Below are 16,191 nucleotides of genomic sequence, written 5' to 3' on the forward strand. Positions count from 1 at the left end.
AAACCCGGCCACCCAAACAGCACGGGGATACAAAAAAAAAAAAAAAAAAACGCCGCCCGGTGACCGCCATCCAAATAAATCTCCCCCTCTCATCATCATCACCATCATCAGACAGACAGACAGACAGAGAGACAATGAGAGCAAGAGAGAGTGAGAAAAAGAGGCCCACACGGTGGAAAAGAAAGAGGAATGACCCCAGACGCAGGCGCATGTAAATTAAACTCCCTCGTCCCGTCCAGCCGTTTTTTTCTTTTTCTTTTTTATATTTTAATGTTTATTGTTTGGTAGTAGTAGTAGTAGTAGTACCATATCATTAATTATTGTTAATTTCTAACCGCCTCAACACAAGCAGGCCTTCCCTTCCCTTTCCGCCCCTCCGTCACTCTCCACGTTGCATCGATGTGCGCATTTAGCGTCAACAAGTGGCCGGGGGGGCGGGGCGGGAAAAGAGAAGGGGTGCAGCGTACACCACACACAAAGAGGAATTCGTAAAAAAGAAGGACAAAAAAAAAAAAAAAAAAAAAAAAAGAAGAGCATGCAACAAGTAAAACACGCGCATGGAACCCGATCGCACATTCAACACGATTGGCGCAGAAAACCGGGAGATTCGCCAAGCCAAAATGATCAAATCCACGAAAAACCAAAAATGTGCATGCCGCAGTAGGAAAAAGAGAGAGAAAAAAAAAAAAAGAAAAAAAAGAAAAAAAAAAAAAAAAGGAAATATTAGAAGAGGACGGTCCAAAAATTTAGAAAAAAAAAAAAAAGCAGCAACTAAAAACAAAAAAAAAAAAAAGCAGAAAATCAATATATCGCATGATGATGGCGGTGATGGCGGTGTTAGCGGCGGCGGAAGAAGCAACACACATACAGACCTACATTCTAACGTACGTAAATATCATCATCCCACACGCACATTTCATATCGTTGCATCCCTTTAAACCGTCCTTGGTCCATGTACTTTGCAATTTACACACGCATACACATATACATACATACATATATATGCGACTGCCGTCAGCAAAGCGACCAAAGAAGGGAAAAAAAAAAAAAAACCGATTTCCACCGCCACCACACAAAAGACACATGGGCGTACACCGGAATGCATACAACACAAGAGAGTGACCAAAGAAACACAACGAACAAACAACAACAACAAAAAAAAAAAGAAAAAAAAAAAGTAGCAGAAAATATAGTCAAATAAAAACAAACAAACAAACAAAAAAGAAAACAACAGGATCCAAAAAGAAAAAAAAAAAAAAAAAAAAGGAAAAAGGGGGGAAAAAAAAAGAAATTTGCCAAAATAAACAAAAAAAAAAAAACAACACATAAAACAGAAAAAAAAGAAAAAAAAAAAAAAATTGGCCCAACTTCAACAATAACAACAAAAACAACGGAATAGGAAGAAAAAGAAAAAAAAAAAAAGGAAAAGAACATCGTATGTAAACAAATAAATGAATGTACATACCTTGACCCAGCCACTCCATTTCTCCGACGTAGGGCAGAGTAAATATGTATCCAAGACCATTGCATAAAGGTTGGCAAAGGGGAAAAAGAAAGAAAAAAAAAAAAAACCCTTTTCAAAGTCGGGAAGAACATTTGGTATGCCGTGGCGCAGACAAAACACTTGCATTGTGTTGTTGTTGATATTATTATTATTATTTTTCTCTTTCTCTCTCTCTCTCCCACTTTTTTTGTTTGTTTGTTTGTTTTGTTGTTGTTGTTGTTGTTTTTTTTAAATTAATCCTCTCATTGTTGTCGCCATTCTCTCCATCTGGGTTACATGCCCAGGGAACAGATAAGGATCCTCAAACAAAAGGGAACTATAAATCGTAACACTTGAAGATGAAAATAACAAAGAAAAGGAAAAAGAAAAAAAAAAAAAACACACATCAGAGAAATTATACTTCTTTTCCTGCCCGTTATCCCCCTTCCTCCTCCCTCACAATCTCTCTTTCTGACTTCCTGATTGAATTTGGGCCTCGTTTTTCTCTTTTTTTTCTTTTATTTTTTTTTTTTTTTTTTTTCTTCCTTTTCGTTTTGTGCTGCTCCAACCTCCTCAAGGGTTCGTCTCTGTGGCACCGTAAGTGGTCGTCGTTGTCGTCATAGTGTTAGTAGGATCCGTGGTGGTGGAAGGAGGGGGCAAAGAAGGCTGCGCCGTTGGGTGAAACAACTGTTGGTGATACACTTCCGTACCACGCGCTAGCACCCGACGGCAGACTGGGCAGCTGGAAAAGCCAAAATCCTCAACTAGACGCCTCGCCGAACACATCACCTCATAGGCGGAGATATTCCACTTCCATGACTGTCGATTTCGAGCCGCCCCCTCTGCCTGCTCTTCTTGTTCAATGGGAAAGTGAGTCTCTTGTTCCATATGCTCCAGAAGTTCGCCGTGCGTTAAAAAAAGGCGGGAACAGGTTTCCTCTGGACATTGAAATGCTAGCAGAAGACCATCCTCTTGGGCAGGACCACCGGATTCCGGTGAATAACCTTGGATAAGTGACAACATTTCAGGCTCACTCGTGTCCAAGAGAACTTCAAACTCCTCTGGTAAGAAAGATTGGCCTTCAGCGCCACGCGGCCTATTTCCAGGATGGACACCGACCGGATTTAACATGCATTGGCAAATACCATTCGACGTGATGTGATTCTCCATGGCGGCCCATGAGGAAAAAACCTTGATGCAGATAGGACACTGGTAGAGAACTGCATAAGGTCTTACCTGCAAAGGCCACGGTGGAAGTCTTGGCCAGCGCACAAGATACGGGGCGGGGGAAAACCCGGGAACTTCAAACACGTCATCTTCTTTAATCATTAATCGCTCCAGCCTATGTTTAGCCAAATCAGCAAGGGTTCCTCGAATGTTGCACGTAAGACATACTGCCTCGTCGGGAATCTCAGTCACGCCGTGATCCGCACGTAAATGAAGTGCAATCTGCAAGGAGGACATAAAGGTTACGCGACATACACAACGATACTGCGGGTGAGAAAGCACTGGAGGGTGATCTAACCTGTAGTCACCACGTATGTAAAAAATACCAAAAAAACCAGAATGCCCCGTTGCAGCTTCATGACGATGCGGATGTGTGGGTCCGTAGCACCGTAGTTGTTCATCGCACGACACGCGCCTCGCAGAAAAATGCGCGGATGCATTCAGGTGTACTGTAAGCCTTGACCATGTTAAAAAAACATTCAGGCACTCGGGACAGCGTAAGGTGGGTCTCTCACTCGACGACGTTCTTGTTTCTCTTCCCCCGCTGCCACGCCGGCCTCCTTGACGCTGCTGCGCAGTATCTCTGCTCGTTCCTGCTGTCCGTCTCACCATGGGCCTGGGAGTGAAATGTTACCCCTCCCCTTCCCAAAGTATGTATGTATGTATTTATGTATGTATGGATGGATGGATGGATGGATGGATGGATGGATGTATGTCGTGTTTTGCCCTGAAGCGATTGGAACGAGGCGTCGTGTCGGCAACTGTACAAAACAAAACAGAAAAAAAAATAAAATAAAATGCCACAAAGACAAAACAAGCCAAACCAAAAAAAAAAAAAAAAAGGTAACGACTGAGGAGCAGAAGTAAACCCTTTTTGATGATATCCACCACGGAGATGAAAGCTGGAAGAAAGAAGAAAAGGAAAAAAAAAAAAAAAAAAAAAGTGCAGTTCGCAGCAGCATGTCAGTGCGTAGGACAACACACGCAAATATTTATAGAGAGGAAGTGACTTAATTTTGCAAATATTCAGGACAGAAAAAAATGAACTTCCACATTGACGCAAAAGCAAAAAAAAAAAAAAAGGGGGTGAAACAACAACAACAACAAAAAGAGAGTTCGTTTTATTTCCGCCCCGTACCCCCCTGCCCTCAGCTTAACTGTGTTTATTCAAAACACCACAACTCATGTACCCAACTGAGGGTGGATTGAACCTTCTTCTCCTCGTGCACCACCACCATCTCCTAGTCGACGCGTAGAGCTACTGGGGACTTTGAAACCTCATAGAGTTCATGGGGTACGTAGTTCCTAACAATGTATAAGCGCACGGCCTCCCAAACAAGATTCTTCAGTTCTCGTGACATTTTGCACCTTGGGAACTCCCTTCCTACCGCATCTCGCACTGCCGGCATGTTCAAAGTAAGCAGCGGATTTCTTGTCATCCCAAGGTAATTAACGACGCTCTGATACACCTCCATGAAGGTTGGCAACATATCAATAGGGCCAGTGGCTGTAAAATCCACAACGTAACGCCTGTTAACGCAGAGACGAGTGGCGTTGCTAATGTTGCGTCTGGGTTTTCCAGACAAGTCAAGGTTCCCCTTGGAAGAGTCAAATTCCACAACGAGAAAGTCCTCACCTGTAGGCAGCTCCTCCTTGTAGACATGTATGTTCTCCATCTTCCCTGGGTGACGCAAAGCTGGTGGCGAGTCTGTCTTTTTATAGACCTGCACCTTCAAACTAATGCCGATTCCCGAAAGAATGTCCCCAGTAAAGCATAACAATTGACCATCCTTTCCCTCTAGGTTCAGACGTAACCTCACAAGAGGCGCCTTTGATACATCCAAAGTGATGAATTCATCAAGCCTAATCAGTTCAGAGTGCATCCCATGTATATCCATCATCATTCGTGGTGGCGAGACAGATAAACTGTAGTCCAACATTCTCGCAACATTCACGGCAGGGGAGGCATCTTCAGTCGCCTCGGACGCAGCGCGTGGCGATGGCAGTGACGGCCATATCTTGCCCCCAATGGAGTGTAATTTCATTGACACATGAAACCCTGATTTGCCCAGCTGCGAATTCGCCCTAATAGATGCCAGAACAAATGACTGTCCTGGCGCATGCTCTCCGCTCATTTTTGGCCCTTCCGATAAATCAATCACTAAAATAAGTAACTTTTCATCCACAGCCCATTTGGTGTTCAGTCCTGCGTCGGTCAATTCCTTCAGCGCCTCCGCCGTTTCCAGAAACCGTTCCTCCGTAGTCATAGCAAAGGAGAGCACCTTAAGGTCCAACGTCACCGGAAGGTCCTCAATGTGTGCACCGCGCGCCCTCGCAACCCCGTGGCGGTCTCCTTCCGAGGCCAAGTTGACTATCAGCCTCAGGATTCTAGTGCCACGAAGAATGTACTTGATATTCTTCCCATCAGGAACATCCGACACCTCGTCCGTCTTCTCCAAAACACTACGCATTGGCTGTTGCCAGTTTCGCATTGGCTCCGTTCACCCTTTTCCTTCGGCCTGCCTGTTTCTTCTTCTGTCCTCCCCTTTCGCCCCCTCCACTGAGGTTTGAAAACGCAGCGCCACAACAACTATCGCCGCCAGCTCAAATAATAATAATAATAATAAATAAATACATAAATATCAGGAAAAAACAGACGTGGGAAGAACAAAAAGTAGTAATAAATAAATAAATAAATAACTTTTCCGTTGAAGCCGCCCGCCCAACCAAAATATATATATATATATATATATATATATATATAGTTGTTGCGCAACAGCACCCAACCAAACCATCCTGAGGGAGGCATCTTCAATATATATATATATATATATATATTTTTTTTTATTTTTTATTTTTTTATCCGTCCACATACTGCGGCACAATTCCTCCACTTCACCTTTCGGTGGTTCCTTCGCTCAGCCTCGTGCCACACTCCCGGAGACCTCCTCCTTTACCGCGAATTCGCCTAACATCGCCCCAGAGGCACTGCATGACGGCCTCCTTGACGTGCGCCTTCAGAGTCTCCTCCTCCCAGTGCGCCGCTCCCAGCTCCGAGCTCACCTCCGCCAAAAGAGTCTTCAGGGAAAGCGTCGCAAATTCCTCTCGCTTTCGCGTGGCAAACGCTTTATTGACGGCCTTCTTGGCCGTTTTAAATGGGACGGACGGCTTCAAACTACCCATGTACGCTTTCACTGCTTCCTTCACCTGACCCCTCACATCTGCCAGGCTACTTCCCTTCAGGTTCAGCGCGGTCACTACCAAGATCTCAACTTTCTTCAAAGAAAGCGAGGTGATCTCCTCCACTCGTCGTGACTCAAGCACATTCTGCACTGCACTTCTAATCTCCGCAGGGCTCAGGTGGGGTGCCGGCTTATGCGCATTAAACATAATGAAGATTTCATTCCCAATACTACACCAGCCACCGGATGACGATACCGTCAGGGATTTCCCGGAGAACGAGCGACCGATAAATTGTGTAGGGTCAAAACGAAGATAAAAATCAACAGTCCCTCTACTATTGTTCCCGTTGTGATTGGGCCCGTACCGTAGCAAAAGGTTTTTCCACTTTGGAGACAAAACGGCAAATTCCGTCTTCATTTGCTCCGCTTTTTCTTCACTTCTCAACTTTTTATCAACAAACCTTAACGTTAATATGAGACTAATGTCGCCTTCAATAACAACTGGAAGCATCGCCAATCGCCTTTTCGCCCTTGTGTATTCATACTCACAATGCAAAGTGACCTGTGTCTCGCTTTCTACATGAACGACAAAGCCTTCGTTCAACTCCACTGTATCGCCTACTGAAACAAAGTCATTGTTAACAATTGTTGAAAGCTTCTCCATGAGGAATTTCTTGCCCAAAGGCACGTGACAGTTTAGCGCGCACAATATTCCAGTTTTCCCAACCGCCTTGTTTCCTCCAGAGGAAGCAAGGATCACGGAATTTCCTGTGGTCGCCAGTTTTTCCGAAACGTTTTCAAAGTCAATCATCATACAGAGCGTATGTCCCTTGACTTGCCACATGCAGTAATACCCCATAATTTCCACCTCACGTAGTTTTGACGTCGTCTCATCCTTCAGCTTGGGTTCTTCTGTGATATTGCAGAACACATTAAGCCCCAGGAAGGCATTTGTAGCACCAAGTGGCTTGCTGCCGCCAGTAGTGGCAATGAGAATGTTCTTCCCGGAGGAGGTTGTGCCCAAGTCCTGTGAAAGATCGCAGTATATGTACAGCTTCGACTGCTCCAAGGCAACAAGGATATTTTTCCCCCCTGGAAACGGTATGGCGTTTGCGAGGGTTGATGACTCCATGACCAAATCAAAAAGCCCCCCACGCCGCCCTTCGGTCTTTCCCAACGGGCTCCCCTCCCTTCCTCCCCCTACAATCGCCTTGCCGTTAGTGGGATATGCAACAACACCGGCAAAATCAAAAGGCAAAGAACACAAAAAGAGACAGAACAAGAAAAAAAAAATAATAATAAATAAAAGGGAAGGAACCACCACCACTGAAAAGACCTCAATTCTCGCACACAAACACTGAGGAAAAAAAAAAAAAAAGAAAAAATCATCAGAATTGAGTGGCGTAGTGGAAACACATAACCTTCCGGCCTCTCTGTGTAAAGGCATTTGTTGTGGGTCATGGAAGAAAAGACGGCTGTTGGAGAGGGTAAAGCTTTCGTACATGTCAACAGCCCCCAATAATAATAATAATAATAATAATAATAATTACGCCAAACGGGGCAGAAGCAACAAAAATAAAAAATGTTACATTGAGTTTCCGTTAAGAACCAGTGATCTCAACTCCTGAATGTTATCCGTTATGCACTCCGCTAGTTGTGCTCCCATTGACATCTCTTCATTCCCCTCAGACCCCCTCAGCGAGGCGTATATCAAATGAGCATCCGATGGACGCTTTGCAGATGATTTATGTGAGACATTTGCTGATGCACTGCAAATGAGCGCAAACCGTGAGGGTAAGAGAAAACTTGTTTCAAAATCCAGCACCTTCTTGCTTGGGCCTAACATGCCAACTGTAACATAAAGATCCACCGTACCTAAAATGGCGTTATCCGCAAAAGTACCTGTTCCAATCGCCTTTCCCTCCTTAAGAAGCAACTTTGCCATGGAATAGTAGGGGTATGGTTCATGAAAACAGGCATCAATCATTCCTGCTAGGCTCTGTACAGCTTTAAGGAATAAATATCTTTTTGCTCGCCGCTCCACCAGTGCAGATCCACCGCAAAAGGAGCGAATAAATTCCTCGACTTCATAAGAATACATCAGGGCGGCAGAAAGATCTCCTCTTCTGTTAGGAAAGACAACCAAAACTGTTGGAAATTCGGTAAAGGGAGTTAAAACCCGTTGCACCGCAAGAACAGCGGCCATGCAAAGATATGCAAAGGGGATGTTATCCCCCCTTGAAATGGAAAGTGGAAACACATGTGGAGGAGGTTTGACCACTGCATAAGGTCGCATCGGTTTACGGTGCTTCCATGGCAGCCACAAATCCAAATGTTCCACGCCTGGTGGGAGGTTGCCATCACTATTGAAAACGCTCCCGGCGCCGAGGGAATCACCTTCTTTGTTGCTGTTGTTTTTGTCGCTCATGCCGCCAGCGGCATCATCCCAGCAAAGGACCCGCATGAGGAATTCCAGAAGATCATCAGCGTGGATCAAAATTGAGTGTCCACGCACCGCCAGCACACCCTTCTCCTCCCTCTCTTCGAGCACAAGTGCACTTCGGTACCAACGGGCAGAAGCGGATTTATTGTCGAGAGTTCGGAGAATCACCGTGAATATACCTGTGTCAATGCCGGCAAGAGAAGCCGCATTGGCAGGTTCGGTGTTCTTCAAGCGTTCCCAGACTGCGGCGCATTCCACACCGTCAATCTCTGTCAGGGAGCCCAAAAGTTGATAGAACGCAAAGAGATCCTCCCGTGCATCGGGTAATAATTTGTGTTCACAAATCTCACGTTCATTTCGGTCTGCGTGTTGTTGAACGGCCCAAAGACGCTCTGCAATCATCACCGTATCCAGCACAAACCCATCTTCATCCAGTACTTCCACACGATAGTAAAAGAACCCACAACACACGGTGATGTGACGACTATTGTAGTTGACGGAGACTAATCCCTCTGCGGATTTTTTTTCATTTCTCAGGCCGTGGTACAGGAGTTGCTGAAACTGCCACTGGCCACTGTTGGAAGCATTCACAAATACCCGAAAAATCCGTTGAATGGTCTCAGCCGTCTGTATACATCGCTGGACCACCTCTCCTTCAGCGGCAACAGAAACTCCTGTCGAATAGCCTCGAGGCAAGGGTGACAGAAAGCGAAATTCAGTGAATGGATACGCCATCGCACTCCTGCATGTTGCTGCGACGGTGTCAATCCACTTTTGTCGAAACGCCGTCGCCCGCAATACATCCACAGCGTCCGTCAAAGGCGTTATAAGCTGAAAGTCTGGACTACGGCGAAGAAGTTTCTGCGAGGCATTGACCATTACCGCAATGTCCTCCAAGAGTGATTCAGGAGTTTCAGGCGACCTCGTCAAGGCAGGAAAATCCCCCTCTTGCAGAGCACCATGCGGTCGCAGGCAATTCAAATTAACCACTCGGCTCTGTGCGGGACGAGCGGCAAATTCTTTGCATCTGTGACGGAGGTTTGAATTGAGAGCGGCCGTCAGTACGGCACCAGCCTCCTCCGTCACCGCACCGCCTGACTGTAGTCCCCTCACGTACTTCTTTTTTGTCGACATGAATTGCTTCGTATTTGTAGCAGCAGAAGGCGCCGCGTTACCTTTGCACGCCACAAACAATTTAAAAAAGGAAAAAAAAAAAAACATGATCAAATAATAAATAAAAACCCTGCATGGCAGGCCGAGGCAAACCGTGCATGTGTAAACTTGCAAGACTCGCACACACACACACACTCTCTCTCTCTCTCTATTTCTCTCTCTCTTTTTTTTTTTTTTTTTTCAGTAGTTTGGAGTAAATGCGAAAACGATAAATAAGCGGAAAGAGAAGAAGAGCTAAACCTTAACTACGTAGAAGTGTTGTGGGTATCGGCGCAACACCATTCCTCACCCTCTCCCACGGGGGGTCAATTATCATGTTAAGTTCATCATAGCCCTTCTGTTTCTTGATGGTCAGCACGGCAGTCACCGACATCATGGGTATTAACTCCTCCTCCACTTCCTCCCCTGTCACGGGATGAGTCCCCCAGTGAATGCTCAGTTTGTTTGACGTTTTTTCCATATTTCCTGCCCTACCGTAATCATTTTTCTCTTTCTCCTTCTTCTCCGCTCCATCCGCAGTGCCGTCCACTTGTTTGTCTTGCTTGAAGAGCTGATCCTTATCCTTCAAGCTAATGTGCACCTCCTGTGCCACCTCCTTTGCGAAGAGGGTAAAACTCCTATTCTTCTCCACGACTCGCACCAGCACTGCCTGTACACGTGGTGTGAAGGGCGTCCCCGTGTTGCCGCTCTCATCCATAACTCGCTTAAGAGCCTTGAGATAATAACAAAAGAATATCCCAAGTGAAGCATCGCTCACTTGACGGGCTTTTATTTTCTTCAAATTGGCCTTTTCAACAATGCTCTCTACCTCACTGACGGGATAAAAGTATTTTCTCGTGGAGAGTTGGTTTGCATCAATGCTCCCGGGTGACACGGGGTGACGACGTTCCTTGGGACCGCCCTTACTTTCCTTCACGATGGACTCAATTTCTAGAGCGCAAAGCAGCTGGCGGTGGGCAATGATATCAGAGTAGCGGCGAATGGGGGATGTAAAATGTGTGTACCACGGCAACGCCAACGCATAGTGGCCCCTGTACGCCTCGGTCTCCTCACAGCCATTCACAAAATATACCGCCTGTTTTAGCGAATACTTCAGTACCACACACAACTCGTCGTAAAAGTCACTATTCTTGGTATTTTCAAGAAACCCCTGCAGAGACTTACTCGAGCCACCCCTCAGCTCCAGGCCAACAGAGCTCAATGCCTCCTTAAGAGTCAAGAGTTTTTTGCGATCCGGTGGTTCATGTCGTCGCAGCAACGCCTGATCCGGCATGTACTCCACAATCTTCTCCGCAACACGTGCGTTTGCCAGTAACATAAACTCTTCTACCAGCCAATTGGCCTCAATCTGTCGCGAGATGCCAAAGCCATAAGGGAATGTGGGATTAGCAATGTCCTCAAAAAGGTATCGGACCTTCATGTTGCCAATTGTCAGGCGGCCACGGTTCATGCTTGCGCTCCGCATCTTCGACGCAAGTTCAAACAATGTTCGAATTGAAACTTCAATACGAACGCAAAGGTGCCTCACATCCTTCTCGTCACCAAAATCCAGTGTATCAAAAACCGTCTTGTCACCATCAAGAATCCGTTGCGCGTCCTCGTACGTCAAACGGCAGCGGTTTCTTATAACGCTCTGACCAAACCACTCGGATTTGACATTGCCGTGATGGTCAAGATGAAATATACAGGAAAAGGCAAATTTATCGCTGCCGGGATTCAAACTGCAGTAGTCTTCACTCAACTTGCGCGGCAACATGGGGATCACCTGCTCCACCAGGTACACACTGGTGGATCGCTCACGCGCCTCCTCATCCAAAGGAGATCCCGCCGAGACAAAGTAAGAGACATCCGCAATGTGCACCCCAACACGATACCCACCAGGTGTGGAGGTGATGCTCAGTGCATCGTCCAAATCCCGCGCGGTGGCAGGATCTATGCTGCAGACAAACTCCTCCTCGCGAAGATCACGCCTTCCCATATGCAGCAATACCTGCTTGTCTGGTACCTCAAACTCCTCGGGCACACAGGCATACGCTTCATCTGAAAAATCATTCATGGAAATCTCAAAAGCGTTGCATAGCGCAAAGCTATTTGCTCGCACGGAATCAACCCCACCGAGAACGCGTACAATTTTACCCGTCAGGAACTTCCAGGCGGTCCAAAAAAATTCCCCGTCGCCACGTGTTACGAGACGCAGGAAAAAAAAAGTTTTTTTTAGTGTGGCATGCAAGGGCACCGGAATGTCTCGTCCAAAGACGGCGATATTGGGCATAAGAGGATCAAAGCATTTAAATTTATAGTAACGATCACTCTTCACAATGTCGTTAGGTGCCAATGCATCGTCGCACAGGCGTGCCACAACAAATAACGGGCTACGACGCTCAAGAACCGCCACCACCACACCAAAAGGCTTCTTGTTCCCCCAGTCATGCACCGTGGGCGCCAACATTCTTCTTGCCCACTGACGCTCTGGCGAAGAGTCATCCCGACGCGTGGTGTCTTGCACCCACCGCGTAATTAAGCGGCCATCGGGAAGTTTTTCGGGCATCACTTCTTTTGCCCCGACAGCGTCATCGTCGTCATCGTCCAGCTGCGCGTCACCCTCCACGTCGTTTGCAACGGCGGGCCAGTTCTCTTCGGAAAGCAGCTCCACTGCCACAATGTCCCCATGCAGCGCCTGTTTCCTGTTCTCCACACTACTCACCACCACGTCACAGGGAAACACGGGGCTCCCGACGAAGGCCAGACCTGCTGTAAAGCGTGAAAATATCCGCAGACGTCCAATAACAACTTTTCCGCCCCGCACCTTTTCTTCCAACTCGGTGTTGCTGCCAAGGCAGTACTGCTTGACGACATGCGTGGGCCCCGTTCGACCCGATGCGCCCACGTCGTTCCTCGCTGGCAGATTGGGCTCGTCCATTTCACTCAGTGGGGGCGATGTAAACACAAAGAAACAAAGCCTCCGTGACGGCCTACTAGTCCCTGACCCAAACTTCACCAACGAGCCTCCCTCTCTCCCGCAAGAGAAGCAAAAAAAAAAAAAAGCAACGTCAACAAAAACAGCGGAATAAACAAACCATAAATATATAATTTACCCACTTGTCGCTGCAAAATCCGTTTCAATGGAGTGAGCACTCAATCACGTCCATTACTCTCTCCCTCTTACAGATAAATTTAGAACAAAGGGGCGGGATCTTGAGGAAGGAAAAAAAAGCACCACTGAGAGAACAAAGCCTCTATACAACCGAAATGCCCCCTCCACCTCCTTCAGTTACGGTGTGCATGCGTCAGAAGCCAAAGGCAAGAAAATGGATAAGGAGAGTATGTTAGATGCTCACAGACAGACAGAGAGAAAAAAAAAAAAAGAGATCAAGAACGCCTCTCTTTCCCGCTTTCACGCCTCCATCCAGCGATCACCGTGGCAAAACACTATTCCCTCTTCCCAAAAATAAATAAATCTTCGTGGCCACAGAATACAGGAACCAAAAATCACTTCTCACAATTATCACCATCATCACCATCACTATCATCCGACAAAGAGGAAGATGAGTCCTGGAGAAAGCTGCTTAGACTCTTGCTCTTCGTATCACTAAACAACACCACTGCATTCCGCTTCGTCTCTTGCTTTGCCTCAACAATTCCGCTTGTCTGCGGCATTTCCTGCATTTGTTCACCTCTGAGTCCTTTTGTCACCAACGCGAGTAGGTGCTGCCTCGTATGGAGTGGTTTACCATCAAGAAAGCCGCCCACAAGATCCCTATCGTAGCTGCACACACGTAACTTCTTCCGGTGCTTCAAAATTGCTTCCACCACCCTTTCGCTCCGTGTCGTGCTACTGCTGCCGTATACGGCATGATGAATCGAAAAGGCTGCCACCGGACGCATGGTGGAGCGTTCGGCACAAAGAACAGCACGCGGTGGCGGTTCAAAATTTGTCTCGCCACCCCGAGAGGCGTTGTGACGGCCACCCAGGGTCGTGTCAAAGACGTATGTCATCAGAGAATGCACCAGCGCCTCTGTGGCGGAAACGTCAGGACTCACACTTACTTTAGAATTATCATCAGGAACCGCGCCTCCACTGTCGGCTTCTGTTGGGTCTTCGTCGTCCAAATGTCTCTCGGTGTGTGCGCGCGCCTCTGACCTGAACTTTTTGCGCGCCGTTTTGGAGGCCACATCGCCACCTCGTTTTTTCGATCCCAACATCCACCGCTCACTCGCCCGCACACCTTCCACCGAGGCGGTGGATGTTGCCAATAATTTCTGATTCACCTCATCCGCATCGCCCATGGAAACTCTATCGGCAGTCAAGCACGTCCTACAGACTTGGATTATTATCATTTATTTATTTTTGATAAAATAAAGAAGCAAAACATTAAAAAAAAACAAAAAAACAATAAAAGGAAAAAAAGAGGCAACACATCGGCCTCCAGTTCCCATTAAATTCAAGAGGCTTTCTTTTTTTCTTTTCTGTTTGCTGCAGAGAAAAATATCATCTCGGCCATGTATTTCAACAAATGAAAAAATCGCAAGTTTTTACTTCTCGCCTTCCGCCTGCGGCCCACTCCATGCCCCCTCCCTCCCGTGCAATGCTCGCAGGTTGTCTTACAAAAGGTCAGCCTCACGTTGCACACGCCGTCCCAGAGCCGTTATTGCATGAGAGAGTGTGTGCCAGTTCCCACCGGGCCCAGCGGAGAAAAAGGGGCCGGAAAGAGGGAGACGTATATTCATGCATGAATGAAGAAGCTGAAGTGTGTGCCGCAACGCCTCTGCCTCCGCCTCGGCCGCCTTTTTCTCGCTCGCCATAACTTCCGCACACGCGTTGCGTTCCTGGGCCAGTCGCTCAGACTCCACTCGCAGCTGGTCCACGAGTTGGCGCACGGACCGCTCGCGGATGGCACCTTCCAGGTGGATGCTTTGCATCTCCCGTTGCACCGCCGCCTTCAATCGACCTACGCGTTCGAGTTCGCAAAGAGTCAATTCGCGTCGTTGCTGCTCCCTCGTACCGTAGGGAGGCCGACTCCCCTCGCCTGAAACAAATAAAGACGCACAGCTCAGGCACTGCGTACAAACCACCCAATCCCAGTCAAACTCCGCCCTCCTTGCCTCCTCGATGGCGCAAAAAGCCTCTCGCGTGACGTGTTCTTCTCTTTCCAGAGTCTCCCGCGCCATTTGCCTCACATCTTCGCTCTTCAGACGGATACCCCTCTCAAACCCATCATCGTCACCGCTGTCTCCTACCTCGTCCTCTTCCACTCCTAGCGCCCATGATTGCTCGAAAGTCGCAAGCTCGTCCCTTTCTACACAAAGGGCAGCACACAAGCGGCTGAGACGCTGGCATTGCTCGTTCACACGGCACAGTTCTGAGTCCTCGTATGGGCGGCTCGACACCTCCACATCGCTTGTGTGCGCCCTCATCAAACTCGTTTCCCTTGTCGAAGTCGATCGAGACGTCCCAAACACGGAACGAAGAGATGTATCCCTCCTTTTCCGGGAAATGATGCCCAAAAGCCTCTCTTTCTGCTCTCGAGCAGCGCTTATTTCCCTGTCTAGAGCTTCCCTGTGCATTAATGTGCGTTTATTTTCTTCCTCCCGAATTCTCGCAAGGTGGGCACAGTAGCTTTCTACGCGTCCTCTTTCCATCTTCAGCTCCCACTCCAACTGTCGGCGAAGATGCGCAACTCGTCGGCCTTCCATCTCATTACGCATTTCCACCTGCTGGCGCATGTCCTCTTCCAACTGTTCCCTCGAGTGCCGCGCCGCGCTATACTCGCTCTCCAAACGCCTTTGCTCCCTGGCCAAGCCACGCACCTTTTCACGTAAACGAAGTATCGTGCCTTCCAACGCCTCGTTCCTGGATTTCTGCTGCTGAAAGGTCGTATGAGTTGACTCGAATTCGTCACGCACTGCCTGCAAATCTGCCTTCAGCATTTCCCTCTCCTTCTCCTTCACAACGGGCCCTTGAAGCTGCGCGTCAGGGAAACCTTTCGCCGCACGGATGAATCCAATGGAAGCCAACCGCAACTGCAACTCATTCGTGTCACGCACGGGGAAAACGACAACACGATGGGGCGAACGCCGCGCGTCAAGCAGTCCGTCAGCGGAAAAAAATAACTGAACATGCGACGTCTGCAGCCACCACATATTCACCACACAAGCTGCTTGTTCTCGTTGAGGGCACAGCCGCAGCAGCAAGGAGGAAACCGGGAAAATGTGACAAAAGGACGGGCTGTTTGTCAACAATTCTATGATTCTGTCGTACTCCGAGACGCTGTGAATGCACACGCCACCATCGCCCACTGCCTCAGTGAATAATTTCGTTGTGATGTCAACGCTCCTCTGCCGTGCGTCATGGGAGGTCGGAAAGACCACCAACGATACCGCAACGGCAGCCCCTCCGGAGAGAAACGCACACACAACGTGACGAGACAGGCTGTTCAAAAAAAATTTATCCAACATCACGTCATCTACTCCGATTGCCACGACGTCCACAACCGATGCCTTCGTCCCCTCACCATCCTCATCGTTATTATTGGATCCACAGCCATCTACGACCGCACGAACATGTCGAGTGACAAAGTCAGCAGTAGATTCAGCGGTACACACAGCCGTGGGCGTGGGAATTCGCTCCTTTCGAAAAAATGAAGTAATCGAGTCAACCTCAGACGCCCTGCACGACACAATAA

The 16,191-nt window shown here is 47.8% G+C and overlaps 7 protein-coding genes across 7 annotated transcripts, besides 28 other annotated features; all 7 read right to left on the reverse strand.

Moving 5' to 3' along the window:
- Positions 1 to 7,606: a sequence feature (heterozygous, Esmeraldo-like haplotype).
- Positions 109 to 134: a microsatellite.
- Positions 285 to 305: a microsatellite.
- Positions 491 to 531: a microsatellite.
- Positions 666 to 721: a microsatellite.
- Positions 751 to 793: a sequence feature (A-rich).
- Positions 971 to 1,003: a microsatellite.
- Positions 1,155 to 1,177: a microsatellite.
- Positions 1,196 to 1,358: a sequence feature (A-rich).
- Positions 1,394 to 1,431: a sequence feature (A-rich).
- Positions 1,704 to 1,728: a microsatellite.
- Positions 1,846 to 1,883: a sequence feature (A-rich).
- Positions 1,983 to 2,033: a microsatellite.
- Tc00.1047053509595.20 (hypothetical protein, conserved) lies at positions 2,057 to 3,322 on the reverse strand (the record flags this gene model as incomplete). Its single annotated transcript, XM_803422.1, has 1 exon — positions 2,057 to 3,322. One exon carries the CDS (start codon positions 3,320 to 3,322, stop codon positions 2,057 to 2,059), a length of 1,266 nt encoding a protein of 421 aa, XP_808515.1.
- Positions 3,379 to 3,425: a microsatellite.
- Positions 3,476 to 3,549: a sequence feature (A-rich).
- Positions 3,617 to 3,653: a microsatellite.
- On the reverse strand, positions 3,952 to 5,202 carry Tc00.1047053509595.30 (hypothetical protein, conserved; the record flags this gene model as incomplete). Its single annotated transcript, XM_803423.1, has 1 exon — positions 3,952 to 5,202. One exon carries the CDS (start codon positions 5,200 to 5,202, stop codon positions 3,952 to 3,954), a length of 1,251 nt encoding a protein of 416 aa, XP_808516.1.
- Positions 5,318 to 5,337: a microsatellite.
- Positions 5,390 to 5,410: a microsatellite.
- Positions 5,442 to 5,474: a microsatellite.
- Positions 5,525 to 5,548: a microsatellite.
- Positions 5,549 to 5,573: a sequence feature (AT_rich).
- Tc00.1047053509595.40 (hypothetical protein, conserved) lies at positions 5,606 to 7,396 on the reverse strand (the record flags this gene model as incomplete). The annotated part of the gene is made up of 1 exon (XM_803424.1): positions 5,606 to 7,396. The coding sequence occupies one exon, from the start codon at positions 7,394 to 7,396 to the stop codon at positions 5,606 to 5,608; it is 1,791 nt and encodes a 596-aa protein (XP_808517.1).
- Positions 7,176 to 7,200: a sequence feature (AT_rich).
- Positions 7,410 to 7,439: a microsatellite.
- On the reverse strand, positions 7,478 to 9,556 carry Tc00.1047053509595.44 (hypothetical protein, conserved; the record flags this gene model as incomplete). Its single annotated transcript, XM_803428.1, has 1 exon — positions 7,478 to 9,556. One exon carries the CDS (start codon positions 9,554 to 9,556, stop codon positions 7,478 to 7,480), a length of 2,079 nt encoding a protein of 692 aa, XP_808521.1.
- Positions 7,607 to 7,913: a sequence feature (areas merged during assembly that could not be assigned to a particular haplotype. This can correspond to areas where the two haplotypes were merged or to regions with more than two copies in the genome that were merged during assembly.).
- Positions 7,914 to 16,191: a sequence feature (heterozygous, Esmeraldo-like haplotype).
- Positions 9,643 to 9,672: a microsatellite.
- On the reverse strand, positions 9,750 to 12,428 carry Tc00.1047053509595.50 (ribonuclease II-like protein, putative; the record flags this gene model as incomplete). The annotated part of the gene is made up of 1 exon (XM_803425.1): positions 9,750 to 12,428. The coding sequence occupies one exon, from the start codon at positions 12,426 to 12,428 to the stop codon at positions 9,750 to 9,752; it is 2,679 nt and encodes an 892-aa protein (XP_808518.1).
- On the reverse strand, positions 12,998 to 13,846 carry Tc00.1047053509595.60 (hypothetical protein, conserved; the record flags this gene model as incomplete). The annotated part of the gene is made up of 1 exon (XM_803426.1): positions 12,998 to 13,846. One exon carries the CDS (start codon positions 13,844 to 13,846, stop codon positions 12,998 to 13,000), a length of 849 nt encoding a protein of 282 aa, XP_808519.1.
- Positions 13,005 to 13,039: a microsatellite.
- Positions 13,862 to 13,918: a sequence feature (A-rich).
- Positions 14,111 to 15,964, reverse strand: Tc00.1047053509595.70 (trichohyalin, putative; the record flags this gene model as incomplete). The annotated part of the gene is made up of 1 exon (XM_803427.1): positions 14,111 to 15,964. The coding sequence occupies one exon, from the start codon at positions 15,962 to 15,964 to the stop codon at positions 14,111 to 14,113; it is 1,854 nt and encodes a 617-aa protein (XP_808520.1).

The sequence above is a fragment of the Trypanosoma cruzi genome, genomic scaffold (genome assembly GCF_000209065.1).
Source record: "Trypanosoma cruzi strain CL Brener 1047053516285 genomic scaffold, whole genome shotgun sequence".
Taxonomy (NCBI): Eukaryota; Euglenozoa; class Kinetoplastea; order Trypanosomatida; family Trypanosomatidae; genus Trypanosoma; species Trypanosoma cruzi.